This window comes from Macaca nemestrina, chromosome 1 (genome assembly GCF_043159975.1).
Source record: "Macaca nemestrina isolate mMacNem1 chromosome 1, mMacNem.hap1, whole genome shotgun sequence".
Classification (NCBI taxonomy): Eukaryota; Metazoa; Chordata; class Mammalia; order Primates; family Cercopithecidae; genus Macaca; species Macaca nemestrina.
The window spans coordinates 156,292,319-156,315,616 of record NC_092125.1 but is presented as its reverse complement, the minus strand read 5'-3'; the positions used below and the strand labels follow the sequence as shown (position 1 = coordinate 156,315,616).

Sequence of the window (23,298 nt, the reverse complement as noted above, 5' to 3'; positions counted from 1 at the left end):
TTTAATAGAGGAGACAGAGATAAACAGGTAACTTTGATAAAATGTGGTAAGTATCCCAGGTTTACACAGGGCTTTCTTTATGAGAAGGAGTTCTTGGAAGGCCTCCTGATACAGAAAATGAAAATGCCTGAGCTGAATCTTGGATGGATGATTCCAAGATTCCGTGTACATAAGCAAAAGCAATAAGCCATGAAACAGCAGTGGTGTGTGTGTGTGTGTGTGTGTGTGTGTGTGTGTGAAAGAGAGAGAGAGGTTTAGCTAAGAGTAGTGGTATAAGGACTGAGGGGATAGTGTCTACATGTGGCTAATTCAAGCAGAATAAAGAATGGAGTGGAAGGAAGAGAGATAGGGAAGAGATGAGCAAGGATAATATCTATTTGCTTAAGAGTTTGAACTTCATGCCCTAAGTAATGGAAGCCATGACAGTACAGTCATATTACACTGAAATTGTACTTGTTATATTCATGGTGCTTTTACATGTAGGAAAACTGATTTTCTCATTAATTTTCTAGAATAGTTTTATCAATAGTTGTTTCATATTGAGATGCAACTGTTTTCTTATAAACTGCTTTCCTTTTTATTTGTGCTGTATGTTATACCTTAAGAATTATTTTTACTTTTGGGAGATGTATACACAGGTAACAGCATCAATGGGTCTAATAGCATTGAGGACTGCTGGCAAGGACAATAGATCTCAGTCTTTTGGATTTCAAAAGCCCTCTTAAGTAGATATCCTTAGTGTTCTTCCAAGATTAGGATTGGGTAAGATTTTTGTAACCCAATGTCGTTTGAGGCTTTCTTTCAATGTCCTTTGGGATTTATGGAAATGGCTTGATGCCTTAATTTCAAGGTTGATGGGATTACAGGGTCCTCTCTATATCCTTCCTATGTCTCCACTCAGGTATCTTCTATTGGGCACAATGTTCAAGCCAGTAGTTTCCATGAAAAACAAAACAAAGCAAAATATGATTTGGAGACATCACAGGGGAATCATCTCAAAACACACAGTGCAATCCAGGAAGCCAGGGTGGTGGAGTGGCAGGTGGGGCCACAGCAGGGAGGCAAGGGTGGGAACAAGACGACAAAAGAATGCAGTGAGAAAAATGAGATATTAAGGTAAGAAATACTTGATCTTTTTCCTAATGTGACCTAAGATACCTTATGTGATAACAAACAAAATAATTTATAGTTAATAATTTAAATGGCTCAAATATTGTTTTTTATATCCTGGAAATGCTAACATCATTTCCTAAATGAAACAAAATATGTTACCATTAATTACATCAGAAAGCATTCAGTTAGTGGCAAAATGTGGAGGAAAAATATGTATTTTAAGGAAATTTCTAAATCAAACTATAAAAATATTGATGGCATTATTAATTTAAAAATAATCTATTGTGCTTATTATATTATGCTAGAAATCCAACCAAGATTTGAAATTAAATAACTTGCCATTAATTTTTGTCAAGACTTTAAATATTTTCCAGCAATGAAGCTCTATCAAATTAAACCAAATTTCATTTTTTCTTCAGGATTATAATCTGCCTCGTAAGTTACCCTTCCAGACAATGAAGTTAGAGCATCTAACCTTTAATGTGTAACATTAATAAACAAAGAAGTAAAATAAATATTATGGAAAAACAAACTACTTCTTGGCAAAAAGGATACAACCTACATTTTGTGTCTGTTTTCATTTCATTTCTAATCTTTTCGGCAGTTGTGAAAACAACTTGACACATGTATCATACACTGATAATAGTAACTCACATTTGTATCACAGTATAAAACAATGCTGTGGGCAAGGTGTGTGTAATCAACTTTATTTTGCAGATGAGGAAACCAAATATTTTCCTGTGGTGTCAGGACGCCTACAGGGTTTAGAGTTGACACTCAGACCCAACCAAGTTTCATACTGTTCCCATCAGGCCTACAGGACAATATTTCTCAAACTGAAAATCAGAGTGCAAGGTCTGGTAGATGAAGATTCCTGTCCTTTGACCTGAGAAGTCTGATCTAGTCCTTTAATATTGCAAATGGGCCATGAACACCTTGGGATGTCCTGTGCCAAAAGACATAAATCTTAAATCTTAATTTTATATACTAAAAAGGGAGAAACGATTACTCTTCACTTTTCCCATTTGAGACTTTGAGTTGTAACCAACACCAAGGTTTTGGGAGTATCCTATTTCACTAACATCTGCTAATTTAATAAACCAGAAAGGAAAAAAAAAAAAAGTAAGACAATTGTACAAGTGGCATATTTAAAGTTATCGAGCCTTGAGGTGAAATTTTCTGGTTAAGATCTCAAACCCTGGATCTAGACTGCCTAGGCTGGAAATTCCTCTCCACTGTACCCTACATCACTGTATCACCTTGAGCCAGATACTTATTCACTTTGTGATTCAGTTTCCTTGTCTATGTAATGAAGATGATGGTATCACCTGTCTCCTAGGGTTGTTGAGAGATTTCAATTAACACATGTAAAGTTCAGGGTATGTCCACTATTGTTCATTTCACAAATATTTATTGAGTGCTTACTAGGTACAAGGCACTGGAGATACAGGAAAAAAGACACAACATTCATGAAACTGTCTCTTTTTATTTTCCTTTTTTATTTTATTTATTTATTTATTTTTGAGACAGGGTCTCACTCTGTTGCCCAGGCTGGAGTGCAGTGGCATGATCGTGGCTCACTGCAGCCTCAAACTCCTGGGCTCAAGTGATCCTCCTGCTTCAGCCTCCCATGTAGCTGGGACTACAGGTGCATGCCCCGATGTCTGGCTAAATTTTTAAATTTTTCTTTTGTAGAAACAGGATCTTGCTATGTTAATCAGGCTGGTTTCTAACTCCTAGCCTCAAACAATTCTCCTGTCTTAGCCTCCTGGAATGCTGGGATTACAGGCATGAGCCACCATGCCTGGCCTGGAACTTACTTTCTTAATGGGAGAAGGCCATCCAATAGAAACTATAAACAACAAACTGTCAAACTATAGTTTGTTAGGTAGTGATCAGTAGTACATAGAAAAATAAGACAGGAGAGAGGAATAGGAAGTTCTGGGGCAGTCAGGGAAAGGAGGTTTACAGTTTAAAATAAGGTTGTCAAGTAAGGGAAGGAACCACTGAGAAGAGGACATTAGAGCAAAGGCATGAGGAGGTTAGGGAATAGACTACATGGTAATTTGAGGGAAGAGCAGTACAGGCAGAAGAAACAGTGAAAGGCCCTGAGAAAATAACATACTTGGAGGGAGCTGGGAATCACAGGGAAGCAGAATGAAGAAGAAAGAGAAAGATGGGAATAGTAGGAGATAGGTCATGAGGTCAGAATAAAGGAGTGGAGAAGTATTGTGTGTGTCTGTGTGTGTGTGTGTGTGTAAGGGTAGGTTACATAGGGCACTTTTGGCCACTGTAAAATAATTTTGGGTTTTTCTCTGATGTGTGATGGGTTTTGAGCAAAGAATGACATGATTGGACTTAATTTTTGACAGCACCACTCTAGTTGCTGAGTTGAGAATAGAGGCGGGCAGCAGAAAGTGAAAGCAGGGAGACCAGCAAGAGGCTACTGCAAAAATGCAGGTGAGAAATGATGGCATTTGGACCAAGGCGGTGGTAGCGATGATGGTGAAGGGAAGTTAGATTCTGGATATGTTTTGAAGCTACAGTCAACAGGGTGTGAGTGATGAAAGAAAGATTCAAGAATAATCCCAAAGCCTCTGGCCTGGCCAACTGGCAGAATTCACTTGCCATTAACAGAGGTAGAAAAAGCTTTACAGGAACAAGGAGAAGAGGGGATGATCAGGAAGTTGATTTTGGAATATTAAATTGGAGGTGCCAATTAGACTTTAGAGTGGAATTATCAAGTAGGCATTGTATACAAAAGTTTCTGTAGTTTGAGTAAAGGGCTAGACTGAGGACATAACCTTGGAAAGACTAAGGGCATATAGATGGCATATAAAGCCATGAGGCTGGATGAGATCACAAAGGGAGTGGGTCCATACAGAGAAAAACAAGGTGTCCAAGGGCTAAGTGCTGGTGCCCTTCACAATTAGCAGTCAGGGAGGTGAAGAGGAACCAGTGAAATAACAAAAATGGAACCGTCAGTGAGGTAGACAAAATGTGGAATGTATCATTCTGCTGACTCTGAGTTTATTGCTAATTTAAATATTAGACTTCTATATGATTCATACATTGATAATGTAAGTCAACAACTGATTCTGAACTCCATCTGATTTTTTTTCATCTGCTTTTAAAGAAGCAAATATGACACGACGACAAGGTGAGGCAGAGCCTATAGCTAGAAAGCACTTAGTGCTCATAGATGAGTGGGGATGAAGGACTGACAACAGAATATCTGAATTTGCAGGTGTCTCAGAACATCCAGGAGTATGACTGCTATAGTCGTAACATGGAAGAGAGAGAGTCATTGTAATCACAAGCAGCAGAAACATCGGGGCAGTGTTGAAATTGTGAGTACACATGATTAGGAGATGAGATCTGAACTAAGAAAATTCAGAAAGAAACATTTTTATTTAAATAATAAAAGATATCTAGGTATAGGAAATATCTGGATGCTTTACAGCTTCTCTATTTTTATATCAATGGTGTGAGTTATGTTTGCATACATTATGTCATCCTGAATTAGGAAGCTTGAATGATGTTTTTGCTGTTTTTTATTTAATGGATGTTAGTAAACATCTTTTTTAGTGTGGAGAAATGCGATGGATAAATAGGAAAAATAAATTACCAGAAACAAAATCTCAGCATCCTTTGTTATTTATATGATTATAGAATTGGTAAATTATACTATTTTAGGAGTACATTCTTGTTACTTGTTATTCTTTTCACAAATAGTCTGTTTTCTCCATACTTTTTCCATCTGGACATGTACCTATTTAGCTCTCTAAAAGGAATTAAAGTAATTTTTTGATGTTTCAGTACAAAATACTCCTACTAGTTTGGAGAAAGAGAACTGGGTGCTAAAAATAACCTAATTGGCAACCTTTTGAGTATTAAATAAAAAATTCTCATCTCTCCATTTCCACTGTTTAAAAAACAAGTCTCAAGGATTTCATTAATGTCTAAAGTTTATTTTCACATTTTATTTCTATTTATTTTCCTATGATTCATTAAAGAATTATATTTTAGCTTAAAGATTCTACAAAGTAATACCAATAACAAACAGACTTTAACAAACAGATACCAATAACAAACAGACTTTAACCTTTAACACTTTAACCAGTGTGGTTCTTGGCAAGTGCAGGCTGTCTACAATATATAGTGGGAAAATTAGCTAAGGCTAAGAGAGTCATCAAACCTTACTCATACAAAGCAAAGAGTAAGCAGGGACCAGGGATTCTGACTTCCCTGTTATAGAAACAGTAAGACTTGTGGGAAAGGTGGGGGAAAAAAGAAAAAGAAAAAGTAACACAGCCACAGCATATAGTAATCGTACTAATAGTAATTGCCAATGTTCACCATTGTTTGTGTGTCAGGAACTGTATTTGAACTCTATGCATTTTATTTCTAATCCTTATACAATCCAACAGGGTAGCTATTATTTTATCTTTTGTAAAGATAAAGAAATTGAGGCAGATAGATTAAGCAATGTGCCCAAGACCACACACCTAATAGGTGGCAGAACTGAGAAATGAAGCTGCTCTACTTCATGTCAAAACAGGCTCTATCATAGATCGTTTTTCTGCATCACACTACTTCTACAATACATTGCTTCTTGAAAGAATGTAATTATTTAGCCTTTTTGTGATCCAATTTATTGTTTATTCATTAATAGTGAGTAGGGAGTCAGAAATCCAGACTTGACAACCCAGGTATACAAAGTCAATATACATACTTTATTTTGTTTATGACTGCTCTAGACTTCCCCTGAACCCCTCATTTGTTGTCTTAAAGCTTAGTGTCATATAATCATTTAAATACCCATTTGGGTAGTTCTCAGTTTTAGATAAACATATATCAGCTCTTAGGCGGTCTTCCCTTGCCTCCCTTTCTGAAATCGTCGTGATGTGATGAGGGCAGGATGTGGCCTGGTGAGGACATGACAGAAAAGACTTCTCAGGCACCAGATCCTCTCCTTCCACTGGTCTGCTGAATGATGTCCTTTGTTTAGCTGTTGCTTGACCTAGAGCTACTAGAACCCAAGATCTGAAGCTTATACAATTCATGATCTGGAATCTGCTGGCTTAGTCAGGGGTCAGTCTCCCCAGCTAACTCTGGCTCATCTCAGGGGAAGGGAAAGGGACGAATGTATTCTTCCTAGACTACCCAGGGTTACTTGATTGATGCAGTCATTCCTGGATGTAACCACTGTTCTCTTTTATGAATACTTCCACCGGGGTAGTGGCAGAGTTGTCCCATTTCTGTGATTTTCACCATTGATCCAGTTTCTGACCTACTGCCTCAGTATGGGATGAATGGGGACCCAACAGACTCAGATCCCTAAAACTGTCCATAGTCACTGGAGGTACTTTGTGAGACTGGGCCTGCTCAGTTGAAGAATACCTATTTAGCATAAGGCTACATCCTTTTTATGTAGGGCCCCTTCCTCTTGTGCTGCAGCAATCCCCAGCAAGCCTGTGCTCCCTCCCATCTTATGGACACTCTGCTGTATCTCTCAGGAGTAGTGAGCTTGTAGGGAAATTTCTTCTCCCAGATCACCCGGCTTACTACAGTGATATCATCTCTTGCCAGTGATCTCTCCCTCACTCCAACAGCCCCAGGGCAGAACAGCAAGCCCTGGGTCAGCAGACAACCACCAGGATTTGAGATGTCAGACTTTTCTTCTGCCAGCCTCTCCACAAACTTTAGGAGGGCACCTCTTGGGCTCCCTTCCTTCAGCTTCAAGAAAGGGAAGCATTTGAGTGTTTCCTTCCTTCCTCCATGAAAGAGGAGGAGATAATCCCTAAAACACTCTACTCTCCCAGTCCCCCGGGGCTTCTTATCTTTCTCACTAGTAAAGATCATCAGTTCAGTTTGGCCTCTTTCGCCTGGGAATAAACCAGAAGTCTCGTACCAAGAACAGGGTCTTTGTAAAACTCTGCACCAGAAAGTTTAGTAATTTTATTCTCAATATGGTGTTATTTCTTATAACCCCACACTATGTGTCACCTGGAGCTGGAAAGTTCTCCTGTAATACTTCACACTGTCCTGTTAGTCATCCAAAATGATGCCAAGTCATTTAAGATTCAAGACATTTTATTCATTTTTCTTCAGTTCTTAATATAACTGTGCTTTTTTGTTTGTTGTTTAACAGATTTCCTTCATTTCCCTTCATGTGGTGGTTTCCATTATGGTCACTGAAAGTTTGAAAATTTATAAAATCACTGCCTTCTGATCATTGTTACTGGTATTTTTTTAAGGAATAATTTCAATCAGATGCCCTTTGTACAAAACACTGTTTTTCACATAGCAAGCACAGAATCATAAAACTCAGATGTAAAAGAGCTGTTATGCATCAGCTGAAACAAATTTCTTCTTTTACAAATGAGAAAACTAAGACTCAGAGGGTTAAGTAATTTGGCCAGTGCCATATTGCTAGCTAATTAGCAGAGTTTGGTCAGGACTCCCTAGTCCTTCAGAACATATATAAATCTTGTAGCTGGAATTATTTGTGTAATTATGAATGTATAGTCTGACTTACTCCGCCCCCAAACACACATACACATACAGACACACACTTAAGCTCTTTCCAGAGGAGAATTATCTGTTTTGTTCTCTGCTGAATCCCCAGTGCCTATCACAGACTCCTGAATATAAAAGGTGCTTAATAAATACCTATAAAATAAAGGAATGAATGAATGAGTGGATATATTCAACAGTTATGTGTGCAGATACTACTATTATTTAGACAGCAGAGCTTGGTTTGGGAGATGTAAAGATGAATAAGACAGGGTCCAGAAGAGAGGCAGACACAGAAACCAAGGGCACAGGAGCCCAGGGGAATGATTCATTCTGGGAAATTGTGTTTATTCTGGTCCTGCATTGGGAAGGCAGCTCTAGGAAATATGTACAGAGCGGGGCAGCCCTGAAGACCTTCATCACCTCCTGCAAGATCCAGTACATAGATCTCCACTCAAGACCTTGTACACTATTTCCTCTTAGACAATTGCATATTGCATTTCTGTTCTGTTTTATTCTAGAAGAGTGGCTCATAGTAAGTTAAAAATACACCAATGTGTCCACAATTTCAGTGGAACAGATGACTCACAGTTCAAATCACATGAAGGGAAATGATTATAAGTCAGCTGTGAACTTATTGGTTCCAGAATAATTTAAGGCACCAGCCTGCCTAGTTCAGTGAAGACACTGGTGGAATTTTTTCCATATATCGTCCACAATCACGTGTAGAATTGATTTCCCAGTCTCCTCAGGAGCCTCTTGATGTTGCTATGTGGTGCTATAATATTAGAGAAGTTATGTAATAGTCAGGTTCAATTATTTTTTCCATCAATGAGGGCACCAAAGGAGAGAGATGAGGTTCCTTCTTTTCTGTGTTCATGTTCAAACTTCCAGTCATGGGACTGTGAAAAAGGAAGTGCTCTCAGCTCACATTAGCCACTCAACAAATTATTACTCGATCCTATTTTCCTAACAACTAATGAGAAAGTGGTATGTGCCACTAAAAAAGAATGGTGAACACTTCTCCAGGGGCATAAGTTCTGCCCATCTATTAGATTTACCTTCTCTTTCCAGGACGATGCCCAGGTTGGGCACTCCACCCTATGACTGAGGTACAGGTGAAGGTGCAGCTGGTAGATGTGGAAACGGTTAAAATAGGAAACAAGTTTATATCACCAGTTCCCTCGTGCTAACATGGGTCAAGTATTTCAATGTGAAATGTCTCATATAGAAATTTAGCAGTGGGCAATGGCCATCAGCAGACTGTTTTCCAAGGGTCATTTGGGTAATATAAGCCTTCTGTATAGAGTAAAATAACTAAGAAGGCTGGTTAAATGAAGGTAACAGATAAAGAAAAAAATACATATCAAATCTGAGAAAATGTGGGAAATATGCAGCAGAGATATTCAATAAAAAATCTTTTGTTAATCACAGAAATAGAATTCTAGAGAACCTGGAAAGTAAAGAATAAGTTATTTGGCAGTTAACAACAACAAAAAGGGGATATTTATGCTATATAGTGTGTTTTGGCTGGTAGAGAGAGATAAAATGACCAAGATCTTGAAACTGAATGTCTAGAGGTGCTAAATCAACAGTGTTTTAAAACTCCTGCTAAATGACCAATGCAGAAACAATACAAGAAAGCAAACAAAGAGCTCATTTGCTTCACTGCATAGAGTATGAAAGTATATCTGTGAACTAGGATTAATAAGGTAGAGTTCTTCAAAGAGTTCATTGGAATCATTTGTACATATTCATATGTGCACTCATATTATACATAATTCAGAGTGGAGATGATAGTTTCTCCTGTAAAAGGAGGTACAATTAGCAGTATCAGTGGACATGTAAAGCTATCTGGAACTGTCTCTGGTCTGGTTCCAGTACCTCTGCTCCTTGCCTAGTTGCTGATGACTGCCATGAAAGTGGTGATAGTCCACCATAAAATCATATTTACTCTTCAGAGAGCCTACGCATTTAATAGAGGTCAATGACATTTACTAATATTTACACAAACACAGAAAGTGAAATTACTTTGGTAATGAATAATTTAAATCTTATGTATTCTCAAAATCCTTGAAATCAAACTTTATAACAACAATGAGTACCAAATTGCTTCTATAAATATATTTCTTATTTATGGAGATTCAACATATTTATTGATTGAGTGATCTAATGGCATAAGAAGCAAATTAGATTACAGCAAAATCCACTCTTTATTCAATAATTAAAACATTTCTAAACTCTAGACGCTAACATCTTTTCAAGCATTCAAGACTTTAGAGAGATGGTTCAAAGAAAAATAAGCCAACAAACCCACGTTTACTAAGAACCAGGGTAACAAATAAGCTTAAAAACATCCACTTTGAAGTTGCTCATAAAGACTTATATCAGCTGGTTTTTATATCTGATTCATTACCACCATTTCTAATTTGCTTTAGAATCAGCTTCCTGAAGAGAATGAGAAGGTAAATGTGGGGAAGTAGAAGTAGCAAGGGCAGACTGAGGGCTGGCTATGGAGAAAACTGATCATCCCTTTTCCACACACCCTTAGGTTCTTTTCATTTCAAAGTCAAGATGGCACCACCACATCTTTCTCAAGCTTAAATGACAAACTATTGCTCCAGTTATAATGTTTTTGATGCATTGATATTAATTACCATTCTTATTCTAGTACTCCATGTACCTTGCCTCATAAAAGCATATTTAAAAAAACACTACAGGATTTTATGGGAAGCAGTTATTTCATGATGCAGAGGCCAAAAAAGCTTTATGAAGAAGATGATATTTCAACAAGATCCTTGAAGCAGGAAGAATTTAGCCACGCAGAACTGGGGAGGTATTCCAGGCAGACAGAGTACTCGGATCATCAGACAGATGCACCCAATCAATTCAATGTGCATTTACAATGTGAGAGAGAGAGTAATGGTTAATGAGGATCAGGGTCTTCAATGATAGATTAAGAAATTCGGTAGGCAATGAATTGGAATTTGGAGGCTGAGAATTAGGTTTGGTTTCAACTCTGCACTTACCGGCTCAATTAACCCTTGCAATAGTTCAGTGAGCTAGGGATTAATATGCTTATTTTCATAAAAGAGAGGCTTGGACTGGTTAATAAATTGTGGACATCAAATAGCTGAGTAAGAATGAGACCAGGCTAGAAATTATGACTCCACAGCCTATACTCTTTCTACTCTGTTTTTATAGTCTCTTTGGTTTAGTAGCCTTTTCCTTTGGGGAGACCATGAGCATTTTGCCACACTGGCTATGACTTTGTTTCCTAAAAATCTAGCACAGTGCTTGGCATATAGTACGTGATCAATAAATATTAGCTAAATGAAAGTGTGGATATCTAGCAACCCATTGTCATGGCAGAACTGGAGCACAGAAAAGCCAAGGCTGAAGATAAACAGGTAAAAAAAGTTGCCTGCTGAGAGGCCATTGGTGTAACCATAAGATAGATGAGTTGAAAGGTGTTTATAGTAAATTTAAAAAGTATTTAATGAATACTTCAGGCTGAGCATAAGAATACTTTTTCCTTTCACTTTTATCAAATTGTAGATATGAAACGCCAGGGTGACCGTCCCCATGAAGCCACCAGGGCCATGTTAGGAAACTTCTTTTGAAAGTGGGTGCTCAGGATAACAGAGATATACAAAAACTTCTTCTCTTCTGCTTTCATAAAAGTGACAGAGATGGGAAACAGCCAAGGATCCCTGGCGAAATCCCCCTTCAAACCTAAAACAGCCTGAAGGCTGACAGACCAGACTGCTGGTGCCAGATGAAACTGGGACCCAGAGGGAGAACTGCCCCTGTTTGCCCACATTTTCTCAACTAATTCTTTCTGAATAATGTCCACATGAGCACTGGGGGGATGGGGTGGAGCCACAGGAATCCATTCTTCGTGCAGTGGGGAGGAGCCTGGCCTCTTCAGCTCTTGGGTGGTGGCCTGATGTAGTGTTCAATCTGTGAGGTGGGAACCTGTTAGCAAGACCTCTCCTTTTTTTGCTGAGAGCTTTCTTTTAATAAATTTTGCTCTCCTCATCTTTCAATGTGTCTGCATGCCTAATCTTTCCTGGTCGTGTGATAAGAACCTGGTTTTAGCTGAACTAAGGAGCAAAAACGTCTGCATCAAAAGTAGTTCCAACACTGAGACTTCCAACATTTCATTAGCATGAAATAATCTTCGTAAATAGCACCTTCCAATTTCTGAAAATTACAAACAAGAATATTGTGAAAGACAAGAGGAACACAATACAACATTTCCTTAAAAGGAATATGCCATGGGTTTGTGTTATATTTTCTGGAGGTGAGATGATTAATGACCTCTGAGAATCTATTTGGAGCTTGTAATTTGAAAAAAGATTAACTGATGAGAAGCTTTGTTTTGATCCAAATAATGGAAGTGTAACAACAGGCTAGTTTTTAGAAACGGCACGAACAAGGTCATAACAATCTTTTTCTGTCCTAATGATTGCGATTCTGTAAAACTGGTGACCAGGGACAGCTGGATGGGAAGGACACCTAGCAGCAATTATCAGGGATTAGTAGACACTCTATTTGTTTGATTTAAATTGCATCCTGTTTGTTAGCTACAGGCATGAGAGAGAATTGTGAAGGCAATTCAAATGCTCGAGCACAACTCATAGTCATGAATAGAGAAACTTGGGTCTGTAACTTGTTGCAATTAGTCTTCTTTTCCCCCACATCTCAAGATTAGTTAATGCTGATAGAATCTGAAAATGATAACCCTAGAAAATAATGGAGCAAATACATTTACAAATTCAAAGCACATCTAGCAATGGGGCTGCATATGCTCACAAAACAGAAGTAATACTTAAATGTATTATAAATTACTCAAATCATAATTTTAGAGTATTTATTATGTACATGACACTATGATAAACTGCATAAGGGTACAACCATGAAGACACATTTTGGGGTCAAAGCAGATGAGAAAAACAAAGGTACATAAATAAGGAAGAAGGCAGGATAGAGGTACAAGTAACATTCTAAAGAGGATAAAGCAAGAAATCACTTAAATCCATTATGGCTAAATAAAGATGGCTTTTATAGAGAAGGTTGTCTTTAAATAGAGCCTTGAAGGGATGGAAATATTTGACTAAGTATAAAACAGGAAACTAATTGTATTTATCAGGTTGGTGCAAAAGTAACTGCTTCTTGCCATTAAAAGCAATCACAAATGGCAAAAACTGCAATTACTTTTGCACTAATCTAATATTTAAGGGTAAATAGCCATGTGAGGCTAGTGAGTACCATAATGGACAGTGAAGACAGTGATAATCACTCACATTTTTCCACAAGAGAGGGACGTTCCTAAAGAAATGTTTTAGTATTAGTTTTCCTCTGCACAATCTAAAATGTTGATTTATTTGGGGAAGGGAGCTCTTTAACTTAACCACTACTCATATATCTCCAGTAGATCTTTAATTTTATGATTTCATCTTATTAGAAAAACAGTGCAAATGTTAATTGTATAGCAGAAGGACAATTAATAGAAGAAACGTGGTTAAACAGACTAGATAAAAACAGGAACAGATGGTAAATTCTGGTAAGTTTTAAAATTTTCTAGCACACCAACATGAATGCCTTGTGACTACTGAGAAAAAACACATTTTATTCCTTGGATGGAAAGATTTTTTGTTACTCATCCTAGACTAATTAGTGTATGCATCACTAATACATTGTTCATGAGACATATAGTAAAGACAAAAATAGGCAATGTAAACAACTCAGAAGGTCATACTGGTCCTGATACATAGGTATAACTTAGAAATTTTAGGCCTCTAGGCTCACAGAATTGCTGCTTGTCAATAATGATAAAAAGGGTAGTATAATAAAAACTCAAATGTGTTATTTGCATTCTGTGAAAACAATTTTTTAAAAATAAACTGATCTGTTTTTCTCTAGGACTTCCAAAAGCTTTTACTTCTAAGCATATGTTAGTATATTTCTTTAAATCAAAACAATAATACTTCTCTCCGTATTTTACCTGCAACTTTCAAACTTAGAGGGTCTTTGGAGTTCAAGTTGCTCCCTTATTTATATCTATCATAGCCAAGTTAGGTTGACTGGTTGGTGGATGAAGACTAGATTTGATGGAATTAGAGATTTCGCACGGGTAGGTAAAATATTTGTGCAGAATGGACACTGAAGTTCCAAAACATTTAAGTTGCAAGCATATCCTGAAGCAAATGTAAATTCCTCTCTTCTACTCGCACAGGAGGTTACACAACGTGTGAGTCAACCTAACATGTAGGTTACCTTTGGAGCTCAAATGGCTGCTATAAGCCAAGGGTTGCAGATGAAAATGAAGAAATATGGTCAGTAAGCAGTAGGGAGAACCTACCATCTGCCAGACGCCCTTCAGAGCCAGTTGTCCTGTTGCTTCTCTGGGTTGCATAGAGTTCCTTACCATCTATCTATTAAATAATTTTGTAAGTTAGTAAGCTTCTTGAGGCCAATTAATTGTCTCCATGCTATCCACAGGCCAAAAACCATGAAGTCATAATTGAGGTTTTCTTTTTCTCTCATATACTACATCCAAGCTGTCAAGAAACCCTATTTGTTCTATCTTCAAAATATATCTAGAATCTAACCAGTTCTCATTGTCTCTGCTGCCAACATTTGAGCCCATGCTTTCGTCACCTCATACCTGAGTAACAATAGCCTTCCAAGTGTTCTCCCCACTCCTACCTTTTCTCTCTTACCCATACCTAAACCAGAAGACAGACAAGCCTTTTAAAATGTAAGTCAGATCATCTTAGTCTTGGCTTGAAACGTTTCTCTAACTTTCCATTAGAGAAGAACTGACAATGGTTTACAAGGCCCCAAGTGCTTTGGCCGCATTCCTCTCTGTTCTTCTCCTCCCTCACCCTGTTCCTGCTACACTAGCCTCCTTGCTGTTGCCAGAAAGTGCCAGGAATCTGCCCTTGCTAGGACATTTGAAGTGGTTGCTCTCTCGCTTTCTCAAACCTTTGCTGGAATTTCACCTTCTCAATGAGGCCTTCCCTGACCACTCTATATAAAACTGAAGCCAGCCTTCTAGTTCTCCTTACCCTCCTCTACTTTTTCTTTTCCCATGGTATTTATCACCATCTAACAACAATTTCATATACTTGTTTATTACATATGTTGCAAATTATCTCCTGCTCCTAGATAAATGCTCCATGCACGTGTTTTATTCACCTACACGCCTGACAGCACAGCAGTGCCAGCAATGCCTGGCACACAGGAGATGCACAAGAAATATCTGTTGACTGAATGAATTACCATAAAACACTATTTTCATTGTGACTTGTAAATGATGTATTTATACACCATCATATTTCTAGACATTACGAAGACATTGCTCGAGCTAGATTTTCTCAGCACCTAAACATACTCCTGCATAGTAAATCAGGAATCCCTATATATGGCATTTACTCTTTCAAGTCATCATGGTGTAATTTTTAAAGACTTCAACATATTTGTTTTTTAAAATAGAAAGTTTACTTTTTCCTGCTAGGGTACCTTTCTAAATTTCTTTGGCTGAGTCCTAAGCATTCTATAGATACAGCTATAGATATTTTATTCCTCCATTCATCTGTACCTATAATGACTCAGGGAAACATTCCCACCAAGAGCCTGAAGCATGCTCAGCCCTTTGGAAGTCCTAGTCATCATTCCAATGGTTATTCCTTTGTTGTTGTTGTTGTTGTTTTGAGACAGAGTCTTGCTCTGTCACCCAGGCTGGAGTGCAGTGGTGCGATCTCAGCTCACTGCACATTCTGCCTCCTGGGTTCACGCCATTCTTCTGCCTCAGCCTCCCGAGTGCCCAACACCACACCCGGCTAATTTTTTGTATTTTTAGTAGAGACGAGTTTTCACCGTGTTAGCCAGGATGGTCTCGATCTCCTGACCTCGTGATCCTCCCTCCTTGGCCTCCCACAGTGCTGGGATTACAGGCATGAGCCACCGTGCCTGGTCCCTAATGATTATTCTTACTCCCATTTCCTCAGCTGCTTCCACAGAACAGACCTGGAGCCTCTGCCCCCTTGCTTCAAATCAACAACTGTGATTTTCATCATCAGTTATCACTAACTGATATGTTCTTGTTTATGTCCTTTTTTGTATTTTTATCACTATGTGATGTTGTCTATGCATTTTTATTTGCTTATTGTTCATCTGCACTTCTTACACAAACTCTTCACAGAATTTAAGTTCCTTGACAGCAAGGATCTTGTCTGTTATCCACTGCTATATCTCAGAACCTAGCACCCTCTCTCAAGGCGTGATGAGAAGAGAGTCTATCCGAAGACATCCGACAAGCAGTAATCATTTTGATTCATTAGAGCTTGCAGGAAAGCATTCCCAAATAAACAAAGGGCCAAGGGCCATGAGCCTTCTATATACCCACACATAGAATTTCATCACAGGGAATGAGAGGCCAGCTTTCCCACAGCAAGGATATATTTAGTGGTCCTTGTCCTTTCTCTTTCCTCTCTTTTGAACCATTAGCTTGACTTTTAAGCATTATACCTCTCTCATGTAGCCCCTCCCTACAAAGCCACAACTTCCTTTGCAAAAGTAATTATGAACATCTTCCTCTTTCACACATCTCTCTCCACCCTGGCACACACCAAAATACACTGATTGTCCCTGCATAAGGCTACTTGAAAACTTGCTGTATCACCATTTACTACATTTTTCAGGCTGTCTACAATTTTTAGTGCAGTGTAGTCTTTCTTATCCATTCTCTTTTTACAAGCAAGTTGCCATCACTTGTCCAGTAACACTAAAGTACACTTAGAATTATGCATTTCTTCAAGGGAAGACAGGTGAGCCGTACTCTGCCAGATTCTCGTCTGTAAAGGATGACCTTGAAAAGTCCTGGAGAAAGTGGCTTCTTCATTCCTACGTGTTTCACCTCCACTGTGCATGCTCACAAAGTAAGCCTTAATGCCACGGACCATCGTACTTTTCAAGCATCATTGCATAGGGAAGAGACACTGCTTTCGCTACTGCCCTAGCCAATCTTAAATAAGGTAAAGAAATACTACAAGTTGGGACTGTAAGTGAAGAGGTATATTCTAAGGGCAAAAACCAATTTCCATGGAACTGAGATACCTGCCTCATTTAAGGCAACCATATGACACACGGGTTCACAAGTGTTCTCAAAACTTCATTTACTCCCGCAGGTAAAACAAAGCTGTAGCTATAGTTAAGGCTTGAGCTGCAGTTGCTTCTGGAACAAGAAATAGAACCAATATCTGCAAAGACGCACTTGAAATGGACATTCAGACTCTATAGTTTTTTAAAGCAGAGGCAGCGTTGCTTCTTTCTCCAGCCAGACCCCAGATACCAGTGCCTACCAAAGGGTCCTATACTGTTAGGCTTTGTGGGAAGTTAGAGATCATATTATCCGGGGGCACGGACTACGGACCATCTCCCAAACAGACAAAGAGAAGACATCTTAGTAGGGAATTGAGTCATCTTGGGAGCTGGGAGGAAGATGGGTTACACCTTGACAATGGTCTGCAGCAGGAAGATCCATCACCCATTATGCCCTAGCGCACTCACCCATACTCACTCATATTCCCCCAGGGGTGCTCTGATGCGACACTGTCCACGGGCTGCACACTCCTCAGGTCTAATTAATGATGCCCACCCTCCCCACCTACTAAACACATTTGCAATTTAAGCATCTCTAGCTCTCCACTACCACCCACCTTTCTCCTCCACTGTCCCTTCCTCTCCATGGAGATAATTAACTAGTTAACTACTTATTAGTCCTTCAGTTGATTAGGATTTCAGGCTCACACTAAGGCCTTATCCTAAAGTCGATAAGGATTTGTGACACCGACAGGGAAAAAATTCGAAACCAGCTAGCAAAACTTTCCTGAAGGATAGAGATACTCAAAATCTAAAAATTATCTTAAGGGTTGGATTCCATACCATGAATCCCCTTTTCCTCCTTCCCCACAGCTCCCTATAGTGAAAGATAGGTAACCTTAAGAATAAATGATAAATCCTGTGACTATTAGGTTTTTCATGAGAGTTTCTCGGGGACCCGGAGGTAACCGTGTATATGCGTGCGTGTGTGTCTGTGTGTGTACAAGGTCCGGAGAAGCGAAACGGTGGCAGGTTCCTACAGACCCCGACCCTGTTCCCTTGGCCACCTGGTCCCGGGTAGCTGCATCCCTGGGCGGCGCACGCAGGGAAGCGTCGCGCTCTGGCGCCGGTGCGGCACCGAGGGGTATGACTGCGACCCCCTGCGCGCGCCCGCCCCCACCCCCGCACCTCGCGCCCGCCCGCGCAGCGTGACCGGCAGCCGCCGCAGACCCGGTTCGGAGAGGCGCGGAGCGCGGCGCGCTGAACCGGAGAGGCAGGCGGGCGGGCTGCTGCCTTGCGTCCGCCACGCTGTCCTCCCTCCTCCGCTCCCTGCGCCCCACCCCTGGCGGCCGCGCTGCCTGGCAGCCCGGGAAGCCGCGGCACAGCTGCTCGGCGCCTGCAGCTCCGGCTCAGGGACTGCAACTGAAGCGGGGGCGGCGGGAACGCGGAGACCACAGCCCCCGGGGAGAGGCGGAGGGGGTCCCTGGCCTGGGCGGAGAGGCTGAGCTGAGTGCGCGTGAGAAAGAGGGCTGCACCGCTGCTCGGCGCGGACTCTGCCAGCCCCAGCGCCAGCCCCGGCTCAGGTCGCCGCAGCCCGGGATCCTCCCCGCTTGCGCCCCAAGGCACGCGCGGCACAGCCATGAACACCAACGATGCCAAGGAGTATCTGGCCCGGAGGGAAATCCCTCAGCTTTTTGAGGTAGGGGCTACGGCTGGCCGACGGGCGGGAGCATCCGGGGACTGCATCTCGGGGGTTCGGGGTGAGGCAGCCGCGCCCCGTCCCACCTTCCCCACGCGGGGCATGTAATTGAAGGGGCTTGCAGAAGCGCACTCGCCCGCTCGCCCGAGGGTAGTCGCCTTTCCCGCGGGTTGCCAGGGTCCTTGTCAGATGGCTGGGCTTAGAAGCCTGCATCATAGAGATCAAGTTTCAGTCTTCCAGCAGGGTTCTGAAAACAGCCTGCCCCCATCGCGCCCCTCGGATGTGGACACCCAGGGTGGGCTCCAGACCGCGGCCGGGCTGCGCTCTCTGGAGGCGAGGGCCAGGCCAGGTGGCTGCACTATCTCCCAGCAGCGAGTAAAGATTCGAAACTGAGGGATCCAGAGCCCTAGTCACTCTACTTGTCCAGGGTTGGAACCCCTGGGGGAAGAGGAAATGTGGACGAAGGCAGCCCTCCCCGGAGACAGCTTGGAAGAGAGAGATGAAGATGCAAAAAGCAAAACCCAACCTATCGAGTGCCACCTCCCCGGTGACAGGCCCCCAGCGTTGCTCTGCGCTTTCGCTGAATGAACTCCTGAGCACGTTTTTCCGTTGCCTAGGAAGGGTTGGGCCGCAGGTTTCGCCAGTGCTCGACAACCCACCTGGAGATAGCAACTCCTGTTGCTCAGTCTTCAAACCGAAGCACAGCATCATCTGCACCGGGACCCAGAGTGGGGGGAACACTTGGGGACTGAGAGAGAGGAGGCTTGAGGAATGAACCTTAGTCGGTTCTAAGCCACAGCCCCTGTCTCAGGTCGTTTTGGCTTCCTTTCCTTCTCTTCGTATTTGAATTTAAAAACATTCCTGAATCTCAAGTGCTTTTGCTTGAAGTGGGGGGAGGAGGAGAAAAGAATAGAAGCAAGCCAAGCTTCCTAAGCGAGCTCTGAAAGGGGAAATCCATTCTCTGCAAACCTCGTTCCCATTTCTGAAAACTGATAGACTGATATCGTAAACTAATGGTCATGAGGGTTTTTTCCCCCCGATTTGAGGGATTTGTTCTGTTAAAAGGAATTTTAAAGCACCACTGGAGAAAATAATTTTGCCTCAGTTTCCCTAAACTGTCTTTAAAATGGGTTGCCATAATTACAGATCTTCTTTTCTCTCACCTCTATAAGCCACCGTTTTCAGGTCATCTGAAGTCAAGATTTCCAGGTGAAGCATTCACTGAGCTCAAGCGTGGTATGTGAAGCCCAAATCTAGCAAATGTGTTACTCCTGCGTGAAAATAATTAGGTGGTGTTGCATAAGGACAGGTCTTGAGAATGTGTGGGAATCTTAAGAGTTGTTCTTTTTTTGTTTTAATTTTCAAAAAGTAAATATGGAAATTAAGAGGCGAAGTTTTTCTCACAAAGATTACTACTGAGATATATTTCATTTCTACGCTTCTGAAAGAATCATTGAAAACATCTGTAGGAGGACCACGTGATTGCAAAAATTCCTACATAATACATCTTTTTGGTTTATAAATGTGGGTACTGTTTTTCCTCCTTGGTGGAAGGTAACCACAGAGAATTTTGATAGTTTATTAAAATCTACACCGTGTATGCAAATAAGTTATGGCAGGCCTTTTTGTTAAGGTTTTAGGTTTTTTATTTACTTTTCTGCATATGAATGGGATAAATAATGCACACCCAGAAAAGGAAGTCAACTTGCTTGGGTGAAATACAGTAATGGACTTAGATTCACTTCTGGACAGTAAGATGTAAGTAGACTGCTGGTGACCTCCAAAGGCTACATCCTTCAGTAAGACGAATCTGTGCTATGCGCAGCTCAAGAGGGAAGGAAAATCTGGCAGTTCTCCATGTGATGAGTGTAGACTGTAAAACTAAATACTTTAGGTTTTTAAAATGGATTTTGCCCACCACAATATTCTAAGTGTACAAAGTTTAACAATTAGCTATCTACTAAACACCAAGACATTGGCCCCAGCTGTGGATATTAGAGGCCATTATAGACAAATTGATTATTGTATTGACGTATTTTCAGACAAGTAAATATATCTAACTGACCTTTTCAGATTTTTTCCTAATTTGAGACATCATGTAAGCCAAATGGAATATGGGATATCTCTGGTAGGTTCATTTTTGAAATGTGTTTCCGGTTTTAGACTTTTTTAAAACCACTTTCTTATTATTTTGTCATGAGTTCTTAATTCTGGCTAACTTTATGGTGTGTATATTGATCTTGTACCTTACAGCAGAGATTTGGCAATCAATTTGAATACTGTGGAAAGTCAAATTAGATTATTCAAGGTCTCAAAGGGTTCACTCAGAGACTGAGCAATAATATGTGCTGGTTGTCTTCAATCCCTGAGAGTGGCTGGCTGTTAGAAAAAACGATCTGAATTATCCATGAAGGAATGGAACTCATTGCCCTATTTTAAAATCAGTGCCCTTTGGAGAACCAGTTTTGTTTAAGGACGCTGGAAATGTATATTTTCAGAAAAGAGTCATTGAGTGTGTTCACCCATTTCAGGCAATAGTAGGGATTAAAAGAGGGCATTTTGCAGATGGCACAGAGAATCTCATGTTTTCTTTTATCTTACACCACATTTCTGCAACAGGTACAGAGAAGAACATATGGGTTTTGGAATCAGAAACATTGAATTGAAATCCTGGGCCTAGGTGTTTCTAGTTGAGTAAACTGGAGTAGTCACTAACATCTCTGAGTTGTGATTTCCTAATCTATAAAATGGGGGTAATAAAGTCACACAGGGCTGAGAATGCACTGGGTATGCAAATAAATATATGACATAGAGGCTTTTATTTATTAATAAGATTAATACTGGCTTGGCATATGGGAGAAATGTGAGAAGCTCAACTGCAATGTGTGTGTATATAGGACAGATTTTGACAAACAAACTGGATTGGATGCCCTGGTAGTTTTTTCTGCTCCCTCTGCAATTGAACTTGGCTGATAGAGGTGCACACTCTAGCTTACTCTATTTAGGATTTCAGAAAACAAACGTACCTGGTGAGAATTGCCTACCATTCTGAGCAAATTACACAGGAAATAATTGAAAATAAAATACTGTATTTAAACAGATGTCAGCCCTTCAAAGGGTGTTTTGTATGCTAACAATGTATATTGGTAAGAATAATCCTTTATGCTTTTTCCATGAAATACTCCAAAGGAAAATATTTTGTACATCAGTCCAGCTTCCAGGAATCAGCATTTCCAAACTGGTGGCGTTTTTAGAAACTAGTACCAGTGACACATCAGACACCATGAACCATGAAAGCAATAGCAGGATCATGCCTTTTTTCCTTCCCCATCTGGAATCTTAGTGGATATTGTAGTGACCTACTCTATGTCAAAGAGTAATTTTTTTTTTTAGTCTCACTTAGATTTGAGCTTTGAGGGATTTTTTTTCCAATTGGAAAACAGTTAAATATGTACCTACCAAATGTCAGGGAAAGCATCAGTATCTGGGGATTGAAAAATGAATGAGACTCACTCTGTGTTGTCGAAGAGCTTATAATTTAGAAGAGAGACCAATGCATAACCCAATGGTTTCAGTATAAATGACAAACAAGTATGATGTTTTATGCTGGATACCTGAGAACACGGAAGAAGGGGTTCACAGACCAACCTAGGGATTCAGAGAAGACTTCCTGATAGTAATAATAACTAAAACCACCAACAAAGTTTGTTTGGCATTTACTATGTGCCACGCACTTAATGTGCACTGTATAAATATGAAATTATTTAATTCTTTAAAAACTCTATGAGGTATTTATTATTACCCCCATTTTATAAAAGAAGAAACTGAGGTTTAGAGACATAAAGGGTGGGTAGGAGTGAGACAAATAATGACTGGGGCATTTTCACATGCTGCATTTTATCTCACTGTGATAAAGTGAACGGCTCTTCCATTTTAAACTATCTAGTTGCCTGAATTGCTTAAGAGGCAGAGAATGCTGAACTGAAAACTAATTAGGCAAGAATTTAAGGGATTATCTTAATGACTCCATCAGATTGTAATTTCAACTCTAACTGTTTATTAAAAGACAAATGCGAAGAACAAAAACAACCAGAATCCAAAGATGAGCCATAACACTATTTTAACAAAGGTGGGTGGGGCCACGTGCGGTGGCTCATGCCTGTAGTCCCAACACTTTGGGAGGCCAAGGTGGGTGGAGGCCGAGGTGGGTGGATTGCTTGAGGTCAGAAGTTCGAAACCAACCTGGCCAATATGGTGAAACCCTGTCTCTACTAAAAATACAAAAAGTAGCTGGGCATAATGGTGTGCACCTGTAATCCCAGCTACTCGGAAGGCTGAGGCAGGAGAATCACTTGAACCAAGGAAGTGGAGGTTGCAGTGAGCCAAGATTGTGCCACTGTACTCCAGCCTGGGCAGCAGAGTGAGACTCTATCTCAGAAAAATAAATTAAATTAAATTTTTAAAAAAACAAAGGTGGGTTGAAAAGTATTTGTACATATTTTGTTATATTTCAGAGCCTTTTGAATGGACTGATGTGTTCTAAGCCTGAAGACCCAGTAGAATACTTGGAAAGTTGTTTACAGAAAGTCAAGGAACTGGGTGGCTGTGACAAGGTGAAATGGGATACATTTGTAAGCCAGGAAAAGAAGACCTTACCTCCGCTAAATGGAGGACAGTCACGGAGATCCTTTCTAAGAAATGGTAATGTATATGGAGAATAATAGACAGTTTTATAGTTATAGCAATTCTCTTTAAAACATGCCATATAGACTATACACAGTGATTTCATTTTTTGAGTTTATAAATGCCTGAAGTCCTTGGATCATGATTAATTTCTCTCTGCTACTAATTCTAAT

At 40.3% G+C, this 23,298-nt stretch overlaps 1 protein-coding gene and 2 long non-coding RNA genes across 4 annotated transcripts in view; 2 read left to right on the top strand and 1 right to left on the bottom strand.

The window, feature by feature from the left end:
• LOC139361876 (uncharacterized) overlaps nt 1-19,319 on the bottom strand; it is a 47,095-nt gene extending 27,776 nt beyond the window's left edge. The window contains exon 1 of the long non-coding RNA XR_011619713.1: nt 19,102-19,319. This is a non-coding gene — a long non-coding RNA (uncharacterized lncRNA). The remainder of the gene's footprint in view (nt 1-19,101) is intronic.
• LOC105482681 (uncharacterized) lies at nt 4,019-7,338 on the top strand. Its single transcript, XR_987760.2, has 3 exons — nt 4,019-4,273; nt 4,361-4,463; nt 7,268-7,338. It is a non-coding gene; the product is annotated as an uncharacterized lncRNA (long non-coding RNA).
• The window catches only part of LOC105482680 (adenylate kinase 5), a 292,348-nt gene continuing 287,066 nt past the window's right edge, over nt 18,017-23,298 (top strand). Inside the window, exons 1-2 of one of the 2 annotated variants that reach the window (XM_011742912.3) lie at nt 18,017-18,442; nt 22,957-23,143. In XM_011742912.3, coding sequence (XP_011741214.1) covers nt 18,383-18,442; nt 22,957-23,143 — 247 coding nt within the window. In that variant the 5' untranslated portion in view covers nt 18,017-18,382. The remainder of the gene's footprint in view (nt 18,443-22,956; nt 23,144-23,298) is intronic. The other variant, XM_011742910.3, reaches the window with a different exon arrangement.